The 12,306-nt window shown below is 39.2% G+C and overlaps 1 protein-coding gene across 5 annotated transcripts in view; it reads left to right on the top strand.

The window, feature by feature from the left end:
- Window positions 1-12,306, top strand: part of STRADA (STE20 related adaptor alpha) — a 923,993-nt gene that overhangs the window by 690,217 nt on the left and 221,470 nt on the right. For all 5 annotated transcript variants that reach the window (XM_044055203.1, XM_044055206.1, XM_044055205.1 and 2 more), the window contains one exon: window positions 11,839-11,962. In XM_044055203.1, coding sequence (XP_043911138.1) covers window positions 11,839-11,962 — 124 coding nt within the window. The remainder of the gene's footprint in view (window positions 1-11,838; window positions 11,963-12,306) is intronic.

Genomic DNA, 12,306 nt, shown 5'->3' with positions numbered 1-12,306 from the left:
ATCAAAGGCCAGTTTTGAAAGAAAAATTGCCCTGGACACGAAAGATAATCACAAGGCCTTATTTAGTTATGTCAGGAACATGGGCGGAAACTCCCAGATATGCTCTGAATTGTTGCATAACGGTACAAAATATACCGAATCTACAGACATAGCCAACATCCTGGCAGACAGATTCAGCGCAAACATCTCCCCCCCCCCTTCCCCCCCAAAGGAGCAAATGCCTATCCCAACTGAATGTAACCTCCCTGACATCACAGATGCACAGGTGAAAGCTGCCCTCTCCAAAGCAAAAAACACAGCATCTATGGGACTGGACGGTGTCCCAGGCTGTGTCTTACACGAGCTCCAAGAAGAACTGAACCCTCACATTAAGTCACTGTTCAGACTTAGCCTTACTACAGGATATGTACCCAAAGAATGGCGTACAGCTACAGCGGTCCCACTCCACAAAGGTGGTGCCACAACGGACCCCGGAAACTATCGCCCCATAAGCCTGACTAGTCTGGTCTGTAAAGCTATGGAGCGTATTATCATGGAACTCATAAACAAAGACATTGGAAGCCTCCAGACACTGGACCCTACCCAATTCGGCTTTGTTAAGGGCAGATCTTGCCTCTTAACCCTAGTTGATTTCTTTGAAACAGTTACCAAAGCCATAGATGAGGGCAAGGTAGCCACACAGCCTACCTGGACCTCGCAAAAGCCTTTGACACAATACCCCACTCGGGCATCATAAATAAGCTTACCAGCTTAAATATCAACCTCTATATTACAAGATGGGTTGCAAACTGGCTCAGAGATAGAACCCACATGGTCAGAATCGCAGGTGCCATGTCCGAATCCAAACCAGTTACAAGTGGCGTCCCACAGGGCTCAGTTCTGGGACCCCTCTTGTTCGGTATATACTTCTCTGAGGTTCAGGCTAACACGGGGGGATTATGGCTGACAAAGTTCGCAGATGACTGCAAACTGGGGGCCATAATCGAATCTCCAGCTGACACAAGCATCCTCCAAAAGGGTCTCACAGAGACGGATGCTTGGTGCCAGAGCCACGGCCTCAAGCTAAATGCTAAAAAGTGCATAGTCATCCCCTTTGGAAAAAACAAGGTGCCCACAAATTACCACTTAGGTGGTAATCCATTAAGTACAGAAGAAGTAATTAGAGATTTGGGGACCAACGTAGATAGTAATCTCTCCTTTGATAATCACGTTGCCAAAGTGGTTAGAAAGACCTTCTATATAGCCCACCTTATCACGAAAGGGTTCGCATCTAGATCAAGAGAGGTCATTGTGCCCCTCTACTCGTCACTCATCAGGCCCATAATTGAATACAATGCCCCTTTTGGGATGTACCTTACCTGACACCTGCAGCAACTGGGGAGACCCCAAAAGTACCTCACCAAGAGGATCATGGGCTACAAACAGATGTCCTATGCAGCTCGACTAAAGAAACTCCAGCTCTACTCAGTTGCGTACCGCCTACTCAGAGGCGATCTATGCCTGACGCACAAAGCCATGTCAAACCCAGAATTAATGGACATGGTCCACCTCAAAAAATCCAAGTCCCTTAGAGCTACATGCTCCAGGGACCTAAACCTCAGCACAAAAATAAATAGGACATGCTGGAGGGACAGATTCATTTCCCAAAGGCTCCCCTCACTCTGGAATAGAATCCCAATTCATGTTAGACATAGCCCCTCACTGACCCTCTTCAAGCGAAATCTGGACGCGTGGATGGGAAATCGCAAATTCACCCCTGGGATATCTTCTGTGTCTCTGCTAGACAGAGGCACAGTAAACTAATCTTAAAAAGGGTACCTTCTGTGACCTACTTTACAGAGGCACAGTAGGCTAATCTAATAGGGAGGCGGAAGCCAAATACACTCTGGCTAGGCTTGTAGATGCCCTGGGGCAGATAGCCTAGTATCTACCTATGAACCTATGTAATCACACATGTTGTAGTCATAAGGCACTGCAATCAGATAAAAAAACAAAAACGATCCAGCACAAAGGAGAAAAGTGCCTAAATCAATTTATTTGTGGCAAATATAGAAACATAATACTGCAATAATGCAATAATATAATATAATAGAATGCAGTAATGCTGCAAACCGGTTTCGGCTATATATCAAGCCTTCCTCAGTGCAGAAATAAAGGTCTAGATGACACATCCTGGTATCTTCTTATATATCCAAACATTTAAAGGTGTATGCATGTTCAAAAGATTATATGCATGTTCCAAAAAATTGGAGATGCATGCAAAACAGAATTATAAATGTAAATGGAAAATATAAAATATAAAACATCACAAAGTAAATTAATTGACAAAGAAATTACATATATAAAATATTTAACAGCTGGCTACATATGACTAGCAAATTTCATTTAAACCAGGTTTGAATAAAGCTCCTAACCTGGTAATCCATGAGGATTCCATATTATTTAATTTGTCATGCCAGCCTGCTTTTATATGCAATCAGATACACACAATGTCCCACACAGAGACATGACTGCATGGTATGATTAGATTTTCTAGATGGGTATGTACCTATCCATAAGCAGCACTGTACCATTAATAAGAATAATTCTGTACTATGGACCTAAACAAGTTGCTACAAAGCTTATATGTGTGTCAGATGTCATAATATGGCTATTCAGTGCCTGTCTGCCATGGGTTGATATGGTCGATAACCTATGCACTTTGTGAGTCATGGTATCCACCAGTTCCCTTGGCTTCCAGCTTCAGGTTAAGCCACTGTCATATCACATAGAGGCTTTAACACCCAATATCACACGATACAAAATAGCCTCATAAAAAAAAATGTTACTGATGTTGGTCTCCATGATTATCCCACACCAACATTCACATACGTACATATGTATTTGTAAGTATGTGTGTGTGTGTGTGTGTGTGTGTGTGTGTGTGTGTGTGTGTGTGTGTGTATGTATATATATATATATATATATATATGTGTGTATATATATATATATATATATATATATATATATGTGTGTGTGTGTGTATATCTTTCTCACACACACACAGACACACACACACACATATTTATAGTAATAACAGTAGAAGAACCCTTGCAGGAATGGAACAAAAAGAAAAATGACAAAAATAAACAAAAATGTTAAATAGCTACATAAAAAAGACAGAAAAGTGATTCTCAGTGATGAGAAGCACTATTTCTTCCAGTAGGTAGCATACGGCTAAAAGTGTCCCACTTAAGTTTTGCCATACCTTCTCTCTAGCCCTCATGCCTGGAACCACCAAAAACCCATCATGTGCCATAGATTCAAATGGATCTCTAACATCAGATGCTTTCAACAAATTAATTACAGACAATATTATCATTTTAGTCAATAATTTCAACAACTCTACGCAATCTCAGCCCATGCCAAATGACAACTCCTCAGAAAGTAATACAAATAACTAGGTCACTTCTTCCGTTCCACTTGAGGATAAAACTATAGCTTACCAACCACATAATTACTCCTCTTGTTACTCTACAAACAATACACACTCACCATATATCTTGACTACTCCACCCCATCGCAAGGTGCATTCCAGCACTTGTAAACCAGATGCCGGTGTTGTAACACAAGCAGGCTGGTGCTTTGCTAGAAAAACAAAGCAATTAGAGCAGTTGGTTTTCAGAGTTATTCTCAACTTTTTGGACACAGTTTGCTAGCCAGAAGTATATTTCAAATGCAAAATGTTCACCTATTGAAATGATAAATTGTCTTGTGCCTTTAAGGCACCCGACTGAGTAACTGTTGAGAAAACCGATAGCTCTTTTATGTACAGATTATGAACTGTCAACCCGAGGTGAATCTGAAAGGACTGAATACCAGAAATGTCATTTGGAATGGGAGATAGCTACTTCAAGTACACATACACAAGTGCAGACAGATAACTATAAAGTAAAGGTGAGTCACAAAGGACTGAGTACCAACGCCGACAGCTATCGTGTTGAAAATGTAACTCATGATGATCACTACAAGACTGAAGTTAACCATATTTATGAAGTGGCCTGTGAAAGCAAAGTGTGGAATGCTGATAAATGCTGATGGTATTTCTTTATGTATTGGCATTTGATTACAGGGAAAGTTGAGTGGGCCAGTGAAAGCCCCTTTTTCATGGAGGCTGAGAAGAACAGTTCCTGGATCAAGTAATAGAGAACCTGTTTATAAACATACATTCCAAATGCACATTTCAATATAATACAAATGAGAGGCATGAAATAGTAAAGAGTAAAATATAAATTACATGAGAATTATACATTGCATATAAAGGTAGTATTAATAGTTCCATCACTGTTAACTGAGTGAAGTACAGGGAATTAAATCAATTGACCAATGCTAGGCATCACTCACCTTTAATGTATATTAGATACTGTGAACTGCTGTGTAAGCATGCAGTCCAGCTGTTGAATACAGTGATGAAGTTGCAATGCTTATGTAACAGTTAGGGCAGAAATGTACATTAAGACTGGGTGAAAGAGAAATTAGTTGGTGTTTTAAAATATTCAGTAAGAAAGAGAAGTATTGTTCAGGGGGGTTAGGATGGGTAGAAGGGAACAGTAGGTATAGTAAGTAATAGCTGTAGAAGGGGATGAGCATTTACAAGTAAAAAAGGTACATTTGTATTCCTTGGTATAGACAAGTGGCTGTATTTCACGTAACATTTCCTCCTAGGAAAAAAACGTGAGTTAAAGCTTGACACATGAGACAATGTATCCGTGTCACAATGTCCCAAAAAAACATTGCATGGTTGGCTGCAGTGAAATGTCAGTTTGGCCTTCACTGTAATACTGCAGGTAAAATGAGTGATATTGCAGTAAGATTAGATAGTAGGTGTTCCACAACAAGGTTTTCGGAAGGTATATTAGTGCCATAAGTAATGTAGACGGGACAGACACATGTCCATTTATACTCTGTCGTGGTCTCTCACCTACAGCTATGCTGCTGTGTTTCTGTGTGTGTGATATATTACACAAGCATATTTTCAATTATTTACAGAATTGTTTGCATACATACACATTTCAGTTGAGGCCTGTGGAAGAAGCTGCTCTTGACAGTATGGTGCACATGTGCATTGCATACTGACAATAACACAATGAATTAACACCAGTAATGTAATCAAACCCAGGCCAAAATAAAAAAATAAAAAGTTAAATATGGCTGTCAGGATGCTGTAAAGCAGAGACGATTACACCACACACACAAGCCAACCCCCCCCCCCAAAAAAACAAAAAAGGTAGCAAGACATTTGAATAGCTTACACCTCTTGGCGTACTGGTGTGGGTGTCAAGCAGGAATGGAAATCAAATCAGAAGTAGATAAAAATCGGGCAACATCTGAATGTGCCAAAAAACAAAGGAAAGAATGCAAGGTGAAGAACCAGATGAGAAGTCAGGAAATGTGGAAAATGCATAGATAGCTGCAAGTATAGAAAACTTCTGGAAGAACCTCATGTTGATCATGATCGAAAACAGGAATGGTTGGGCGAATTCAAACCAAGACATACACAGTTATTAATGGTGGCCCAAGACAGTGGGCTACGTACACGTTGGTTTACAGTGTCCATTGATTACATGTGAGAGACAGACAAATGTAGGTTTTGCAAGACAGATTCGGAAACAGTTGCACACCTCATTGCTGGTTGTGCAATCACAATGGCAGAAGGAGTGTGTATACTGAAGGGCATAAAAATGCAGCACGACTGTGGCTCTGGGGATTGTGCAAACACTATGGTACTGAATGGGGGGGAGGGACAGTAGAAATATGCGGCAGAAAGCATCATAGAAAATGATGAAATCTACATCACATCACATCACCCATTACCAATAGTTCAAAAGATAGATGCTAGGAAAGTACTAGTAGTGGTTCATGAAAAGAAGACAAAAGTAACATTGAATGTGCCACACCCACTGACTACATTGTCTTAGGTACAGAGAGAGAGACACAACGTTATAAAATATCAGGATTTGTAGGCAGAAGCCAAAGCAATGTGGAAGAAAGATACCCAGACAATTCCAAAATTAGTAGGAGCAACAGGTCTTATAAAAGGAGTCTAAAATCGTACTTACATATGTTAGCAATACATGTAATCCCGTACGAATTGCATAAGGAGTCATTACTGGGCTCATTGCAGGTAATTAGAAGATCACTTCTGGATGACAGCAAAGATTGAAACAATTCTGAATGGAGTGCTGGATGTATCCTCTCAACAGAATGTTTCAGTAGTAAAACTAATTGATTGTCAAGTTTTAGCCAATCTGTGACAGAGGACTTTATTTTTTAGTTGGTATTGTGTGCAAATGATTATAGATTGAAGATAGAAAAGAATGGCCAGTACCATGAACCAGTAACCTAATGGTAATGGTGGGATTGGTGTTATGTGCCCCTATTGGCCAGTTTGTGCTTGCCATGAAGCCTAGCAGCCCCGGGTCAATAAGCTACTGGCTGGCCAGTACACAGTTGCCCAGCATGGGTTATCTGGGAAAGCAAAGAAGAGGGCATCTGTGGCACTCGCCCAGGTTCGGGTAAAGAAGCCAGTAGATGGCACAAAGAAACTGTATCAGGTTGCAAGGCAAAGACAAATAGATAAATAAGGGAGTCGTACACCCTTTATAAGGGATGCCTGCAACAGTCTGCTCGCAAATCCACAGGAAATCAAAATGCAGATAAAAGGAGTACTTCCAACAGCTTCTGAATGAACAAAACCACAAAGCCTATGAGAGAAGATGAGGAGCATACCACAGAAGAAGTAAGAACAGGGAAAGCAGCATGCTCAGATGAGTTCATATTTGTTACAATGAGTAAAGATTTAACTGAAAGGCAATGCAATGTTTTGGATAAACTTTAAACCATAAACAATCTACATTTTGTAGTTGAGTGCCCACAGCTTGCCAAAGGTCTTGATTTTAAAACAGGTTTCTTATGCAGTGATCATAGCTCTCAACTGTCCTGATTTTGGCTGACTATCCAGACTTTTTACTCATATTTTTGGTTTGTTCCTCATAAATTTGTGGTTTTCTGGCATATCTTTGGGGACAGAACTCAGAAAATAATGGCAGACATTTGATTTTCAGACTACATATTCTTCAGAAAATGCATGCTAATGCCAAACCTGTTCTATTAACTTTCCAAGTTTGTAAGAGCAATATCTAAAATGTGTCCCTATTTTTGTCCCTTTGTCCCCCCATAAACACAGCAGGTAGTTAATATATAATAACTTTTCACTGTACCATACAAGTAGATTGCAGCATTTTATTTTGATTTCAGGGTATTAATAGAAGAAACTCACATACAGTGTATGTGTGTGTGTGTGTGTGTGTGTGTGTGTGTGTGTGTGGAGATATGTGTGTCTGTTACTAAGCTATATAATAACTAAACTAGTATAGTACATAAACACACATACACACACACACACACACACACACACACAGAGTCTGTTCTGCATTCACACACTCAGACATTCATCGCTAACTCTGTCATACCCAGGTGTACACAGTCTCTTCTACATTCACACACATACATTCTGCTTTCACTGACCCACTGTGCATTCTCTCATCACCCTTGCTAACTCTATTTTCTCATACAAACATACACAGTCTTTTCTGCAGACAGACAGACCCACATTCACCACACACGCACATTTTGCCTTCACGCATGCATTCAGGAACCCACATGCAAACAGAACAAGAAATACACTCATATATACGCACACACACCCGCCATAACACTGGACTGCACAGATTTTCACAGGAACGTCCAGATTTATGACTCATATTTTTGTGTTTGCAGACAAACTGGGGGCAAAAGTTGCACGTTAAAAAAAAAGTATGGGCAGTGCTATGATGAAGCACCATAGCCCCTCATCAAGAGCCCCTTAAAAAACACACACACACACACACACACACACACACACACACACACACACACACATACACACAAGAAAAAAAAAAAAGACTTGACTGTAATAAGCCGATCGATACACTGATAATGATCAGCTTATTACAGTTTCATCTATATCCCACAGCTGTTAGTTGCATTTGGAGATTAAAACTTGAAGTTTTAGTGAAGCAGTAAATATAATACAAAAAATACATATATCACACCCTCGTCTCTCATACACACACACAGACACATGCAGACATTCAGCTCTCACACACGCACTAATCATTTTTTCATGCATCAGTAATTTTCTCTCAAACACACGCATAAAAAGGCTTTTCTGCATTCACACACACACATACATCCTGCTTTCAGGCATGCACAATTCATTCTCTCCTGCATCGCTCACTCTCTCGCATACACTCAGGCAGACAGAGTCTCTTCTGCATTCACACACACAGACATTCTGCTTTCACACACTCCATGTTCATTCTCCTAGGCATCACTGACTTTCTCTGTCTCACACACACACACACACACACACACACACACACACACACACACACACACACACACACACACACACACACACACATTCTGCTTCCATACATGCACTATTCATTCTCTCATGCATCACTAACTCTCCTTTTCATACATGCATACACAGTCTCTTCTGCATTCAAACACACAGACATTCTGCCTTCACACATGCATTCACAAACCCATGTACAATCAGAACGAGAAACACATACGCATACATACACACACCAAAACATACCCGGGCATACCACTCAACCGTACAGATTGCCGTAGGAGTATCCTGATTTATGGCTGCTATGTTTTATTCCTTTGTGCAGAGCGACATTGTTTTCTGGAGAATTGGCGGCAAAAATTGCAAGATGTTAACAGTATGGGCAGTGCTGTGATCCAGCACCATACCCCTCAGCAAGAGCCACTGGAAAAAAAAAAAGGACTTCACTATAATAAGCCGATCGATACATTGCAATCGATCGGCTTATTACAGTTACAGCTATATCCGGCAGCTCTTAGTGAAAAGGACAAAATAATAACAAATAAATAAATAAAATATGGATGTTCCTTTTTGTGGCACACTAAGCAGATGGCTAGATGCATGACCCAGACTCCCATTTGTCATACACACAGACATACTCAGACATTCAGCTTTCACACGCGCACCAGTCATTATCATAATATCTAATGATAGCCTTGCAGGATAATGCTAAGGAAGAAGAGAACAAAAGCAGAAAAATACATAATGATTTTGCAGAACTGTGGGCAGAAATGTGTAGGCAGTCTACTTACCGATAAACAGTTAAAGCAACTGATGTACGTTTCAGATTGTATTTGCCTGCAGATTTGCTGGGAGAAACACTGGATCCAATGTTTTTACTCCATCAGGAAACCATGGATGAAACAGAGTTCCATAACAAGTTATGCAGTACTTTAGGTGATAAATGGGCTGGCCTAGATAATGTGGATGTCACAGTGTGGGGAGGATCAGCAGGAGGGGGAACTACTGATTTGACTGTGTCGAAGGTACGTCACAAAGGTGGAGACCTGAAAGGATGCGATACTAACTAACTTGGTGCATTTTGGTAACAGCTGAGGGCTGGGCTGACTTTACAGGGATAAAAGAACACTCGGAGATGAGTTAAATTGTGGTGCAGCCCGGAGTTTTCCTTTAAAGAAGAAGGCTTTTTCACTGATGAAAAAATAAGAGTTTATTCGCTACCTTATAGAGTTGGTACTAGAATATAATGTTTTTCTATTTGAGAAGCAATATTGCTTGCAGACCTCTGGCGTAGCTATGGGCACATCCTGTGCCAATAGCTACGCCAGTATGGTCATGGCATACTGGGAAAATGTAAACATCTTAAATGTTGAACAATTTAATGTGCATGTAAAATTCTATCGGCATTTTGTTGATGACATATATATTTTTGGAAAGAAGACCTTGAAAGTTTAAATAATTTTCTAAGTGCTATAAATTCAAGTACATCCTTTCTTAAGTTTACTATGAAACATTCTTGCACTTACTTAGATTTCCTTGATGTTACCCGTATAAGGTCATAGGCGGAAAGCTGCACACTAAGAGCTATAGAAAACCAAGTTATACACATAGTTATCTTGCACATAATAGTATGCATCCACGACATATTTTTGGAATTATGGTAGGAGGTCAACTTTTAAGAGTTTCTAGGCTCCTTGACCAGGAACAAGAATTTGAAACAACTATGTGTTCCACCAATATGGAATTTATAGAACATAGTTATAAACCTTTTGAAGTTAGTAAAGTATGTGAAAGGGTTAAGTTAGACAGACAAAGTAGTGGACGCCCATTTTTTTCACGTAAAGAAAACATAAGAAAGACTGCCCATAATAATTGTTATAGCAATGTAGCTTATTGTATGACGTTTAATACTGACAGCACAGATATAAAAACATTTATTACAAAAAATTGGCATATTTTGTCATCTGACCCTATTCTAGATGAGTTTGTTAGTGCAGCTCCAAATTTTGTTTATAAAAGTAAAAAATCATTGAAAAGACAGCTTTGTTTCCCTAAGGTAAGTAAACAAAAGCAACCTAGTATTGAACAACTAGTTTTGGTACCTCTATCTGTGATAAATGTACTTTTTGTAAATACATTGATGTATCCAATACATTTATACAACCAGACAATGGTAATCATTATGTTTTTAAAGTTAAAGCTAACTGTGACACTAAAAACTTAATTTAGCACAGTGTGTGACTTGTTCAAAATTTTATATAGGGAAAACTAATAGGCGACTTAGGAACGAATTAGATAACATTATTATTCTGCCAATAAGGGCCATAGTTATAGTGCCTTAGCTAAACGTATACTAAAGCAAGGCACTAACCATTGGTTTACGTTTATGGCAGTAGAAGTAATTTATGAAAGTTTTAGGTTGGGTGATGTAACTAATGTCACAGAAGGGAAAGAATTAAGGCGGATTCTTAAACTATCCGCACATAGAGGTGCAGGTTTGAATGAATCCGTACCTCTTAACCCAGTTCTGAAAGAAAGAAAGCTTCTTAAATAAGTATACTGCTGTGTGTGTTTTTATGGCAATAGCCTTTTATGGTTTCTGTCTTAAAAGAAAGCTGTGTCTTTAAGTTTTTATGGCTATTGTGCTTGAATGTTTTTATTGGTAGACATTTAATTGATCGCATTTTAAATATTTGAGATGATGCAGATTTTTTTTGTTTGGTCTGAAGGAGCAATTTTATCGCGAAAGCGCTCACCTGTGTTCGAATAAAAGTCTGTTTGGATTTTACACTGCTCTTTGCCATCTGCTTTTTATTGGTTTGCTGTGGTGCTGTGTTCTACATTTTTTGTTCATAACACTTATAAGTTACTTGATTCATGTCTTGTAGGTTGGGCACTAGTCAAAGTGATGATGCATATATTAGGCTTGAGAGTGATACACCATGTATTTAAACACTGGAATGGAAAAGCATAGCCAAGCTGTTGACTGCAGGAGAGAAAATGACAGCAGTTTAACTTACTCCAGAGATTTCTGTTACCATACATCCCATCTGGCTAGATTTTCTCCTCATATCTTCAGTCTCTTTCTCATAAAATTTCTGGTTTTCTGACAAATCACCTAGGACTGAAGTCACTAAATAATGACAGACATTAGGGTTTCATATTAACTTAGTAGAGAATATGCATGCTAAAGCAAAATCTGTTGTTCTAGCAACTTTCTAAGTTTGGAAGCGCAATATTTAAAATCTGTCCCTATTTTTGGACCTTTGTCGTCCATTATTTTTGGCTCTGTTCAGATTTCTTGCACTAAGAGGTATGTCTTTTACAGATAGGATGAGCACATTTGTATTATTTACAAGGGCTAGGTATTTTTTTTAATATATCCCTATCCTTTTTAGGTTCCGTGAAGGACTTACTCGGCACACATTTTCTGGATGGAATGCCTGAGGCAGCCATTGCCTACGTAATGCATGGGGTGTTAAAAGGCTTGGATTACGTCCACCATATGGGTTATGTGCACAGGTAAAGCTCAGTGTTGGCTCCATTGTAATAGAATGAGAATGTCATTTAATTCATGAAATACATTTACAAAGCTAATACAAATCTTTTACACACTGTTATTCTAAGGTGTGACAAACTCAGACTTGCAGTTATTGATCCCCTTCTATCATATTTGGCATTACAGATTTAGGCAATATATTATACGTAGTGCCTCTGGTGAACACTTGTCAAGGGCTGCATTAGTCCTGATCAGGTGCAGAAAATGTTGTGCAGAGTGATTTAAGACTTAAGATGAAACCAAAATTGAAATAAGACTTTGTCTAGTTCATACACTAGTAAATTTGAAATGTCTGCAGATTTATCAG

The sequence above is a fragment of the Protopterus annectens genome, chromosome 13.part0 (genome assembly GCF_019279795.1).
Source record: "Protopterus annectens isolate FY-2018-M chromosome 13.part0, PAN1.0, whole genome shotgun sequence".
Taxonomy (NCBI): Eukaryota; Metazoa; Chordata; order Ceratodontiformes; family Protopteridae; genus Protopterus; species Protopterus annectens.
Note: the sequence above shows the minus strand (reverse complement) of the source record. Positions and strands in the feature narration are given on the sequence as shown.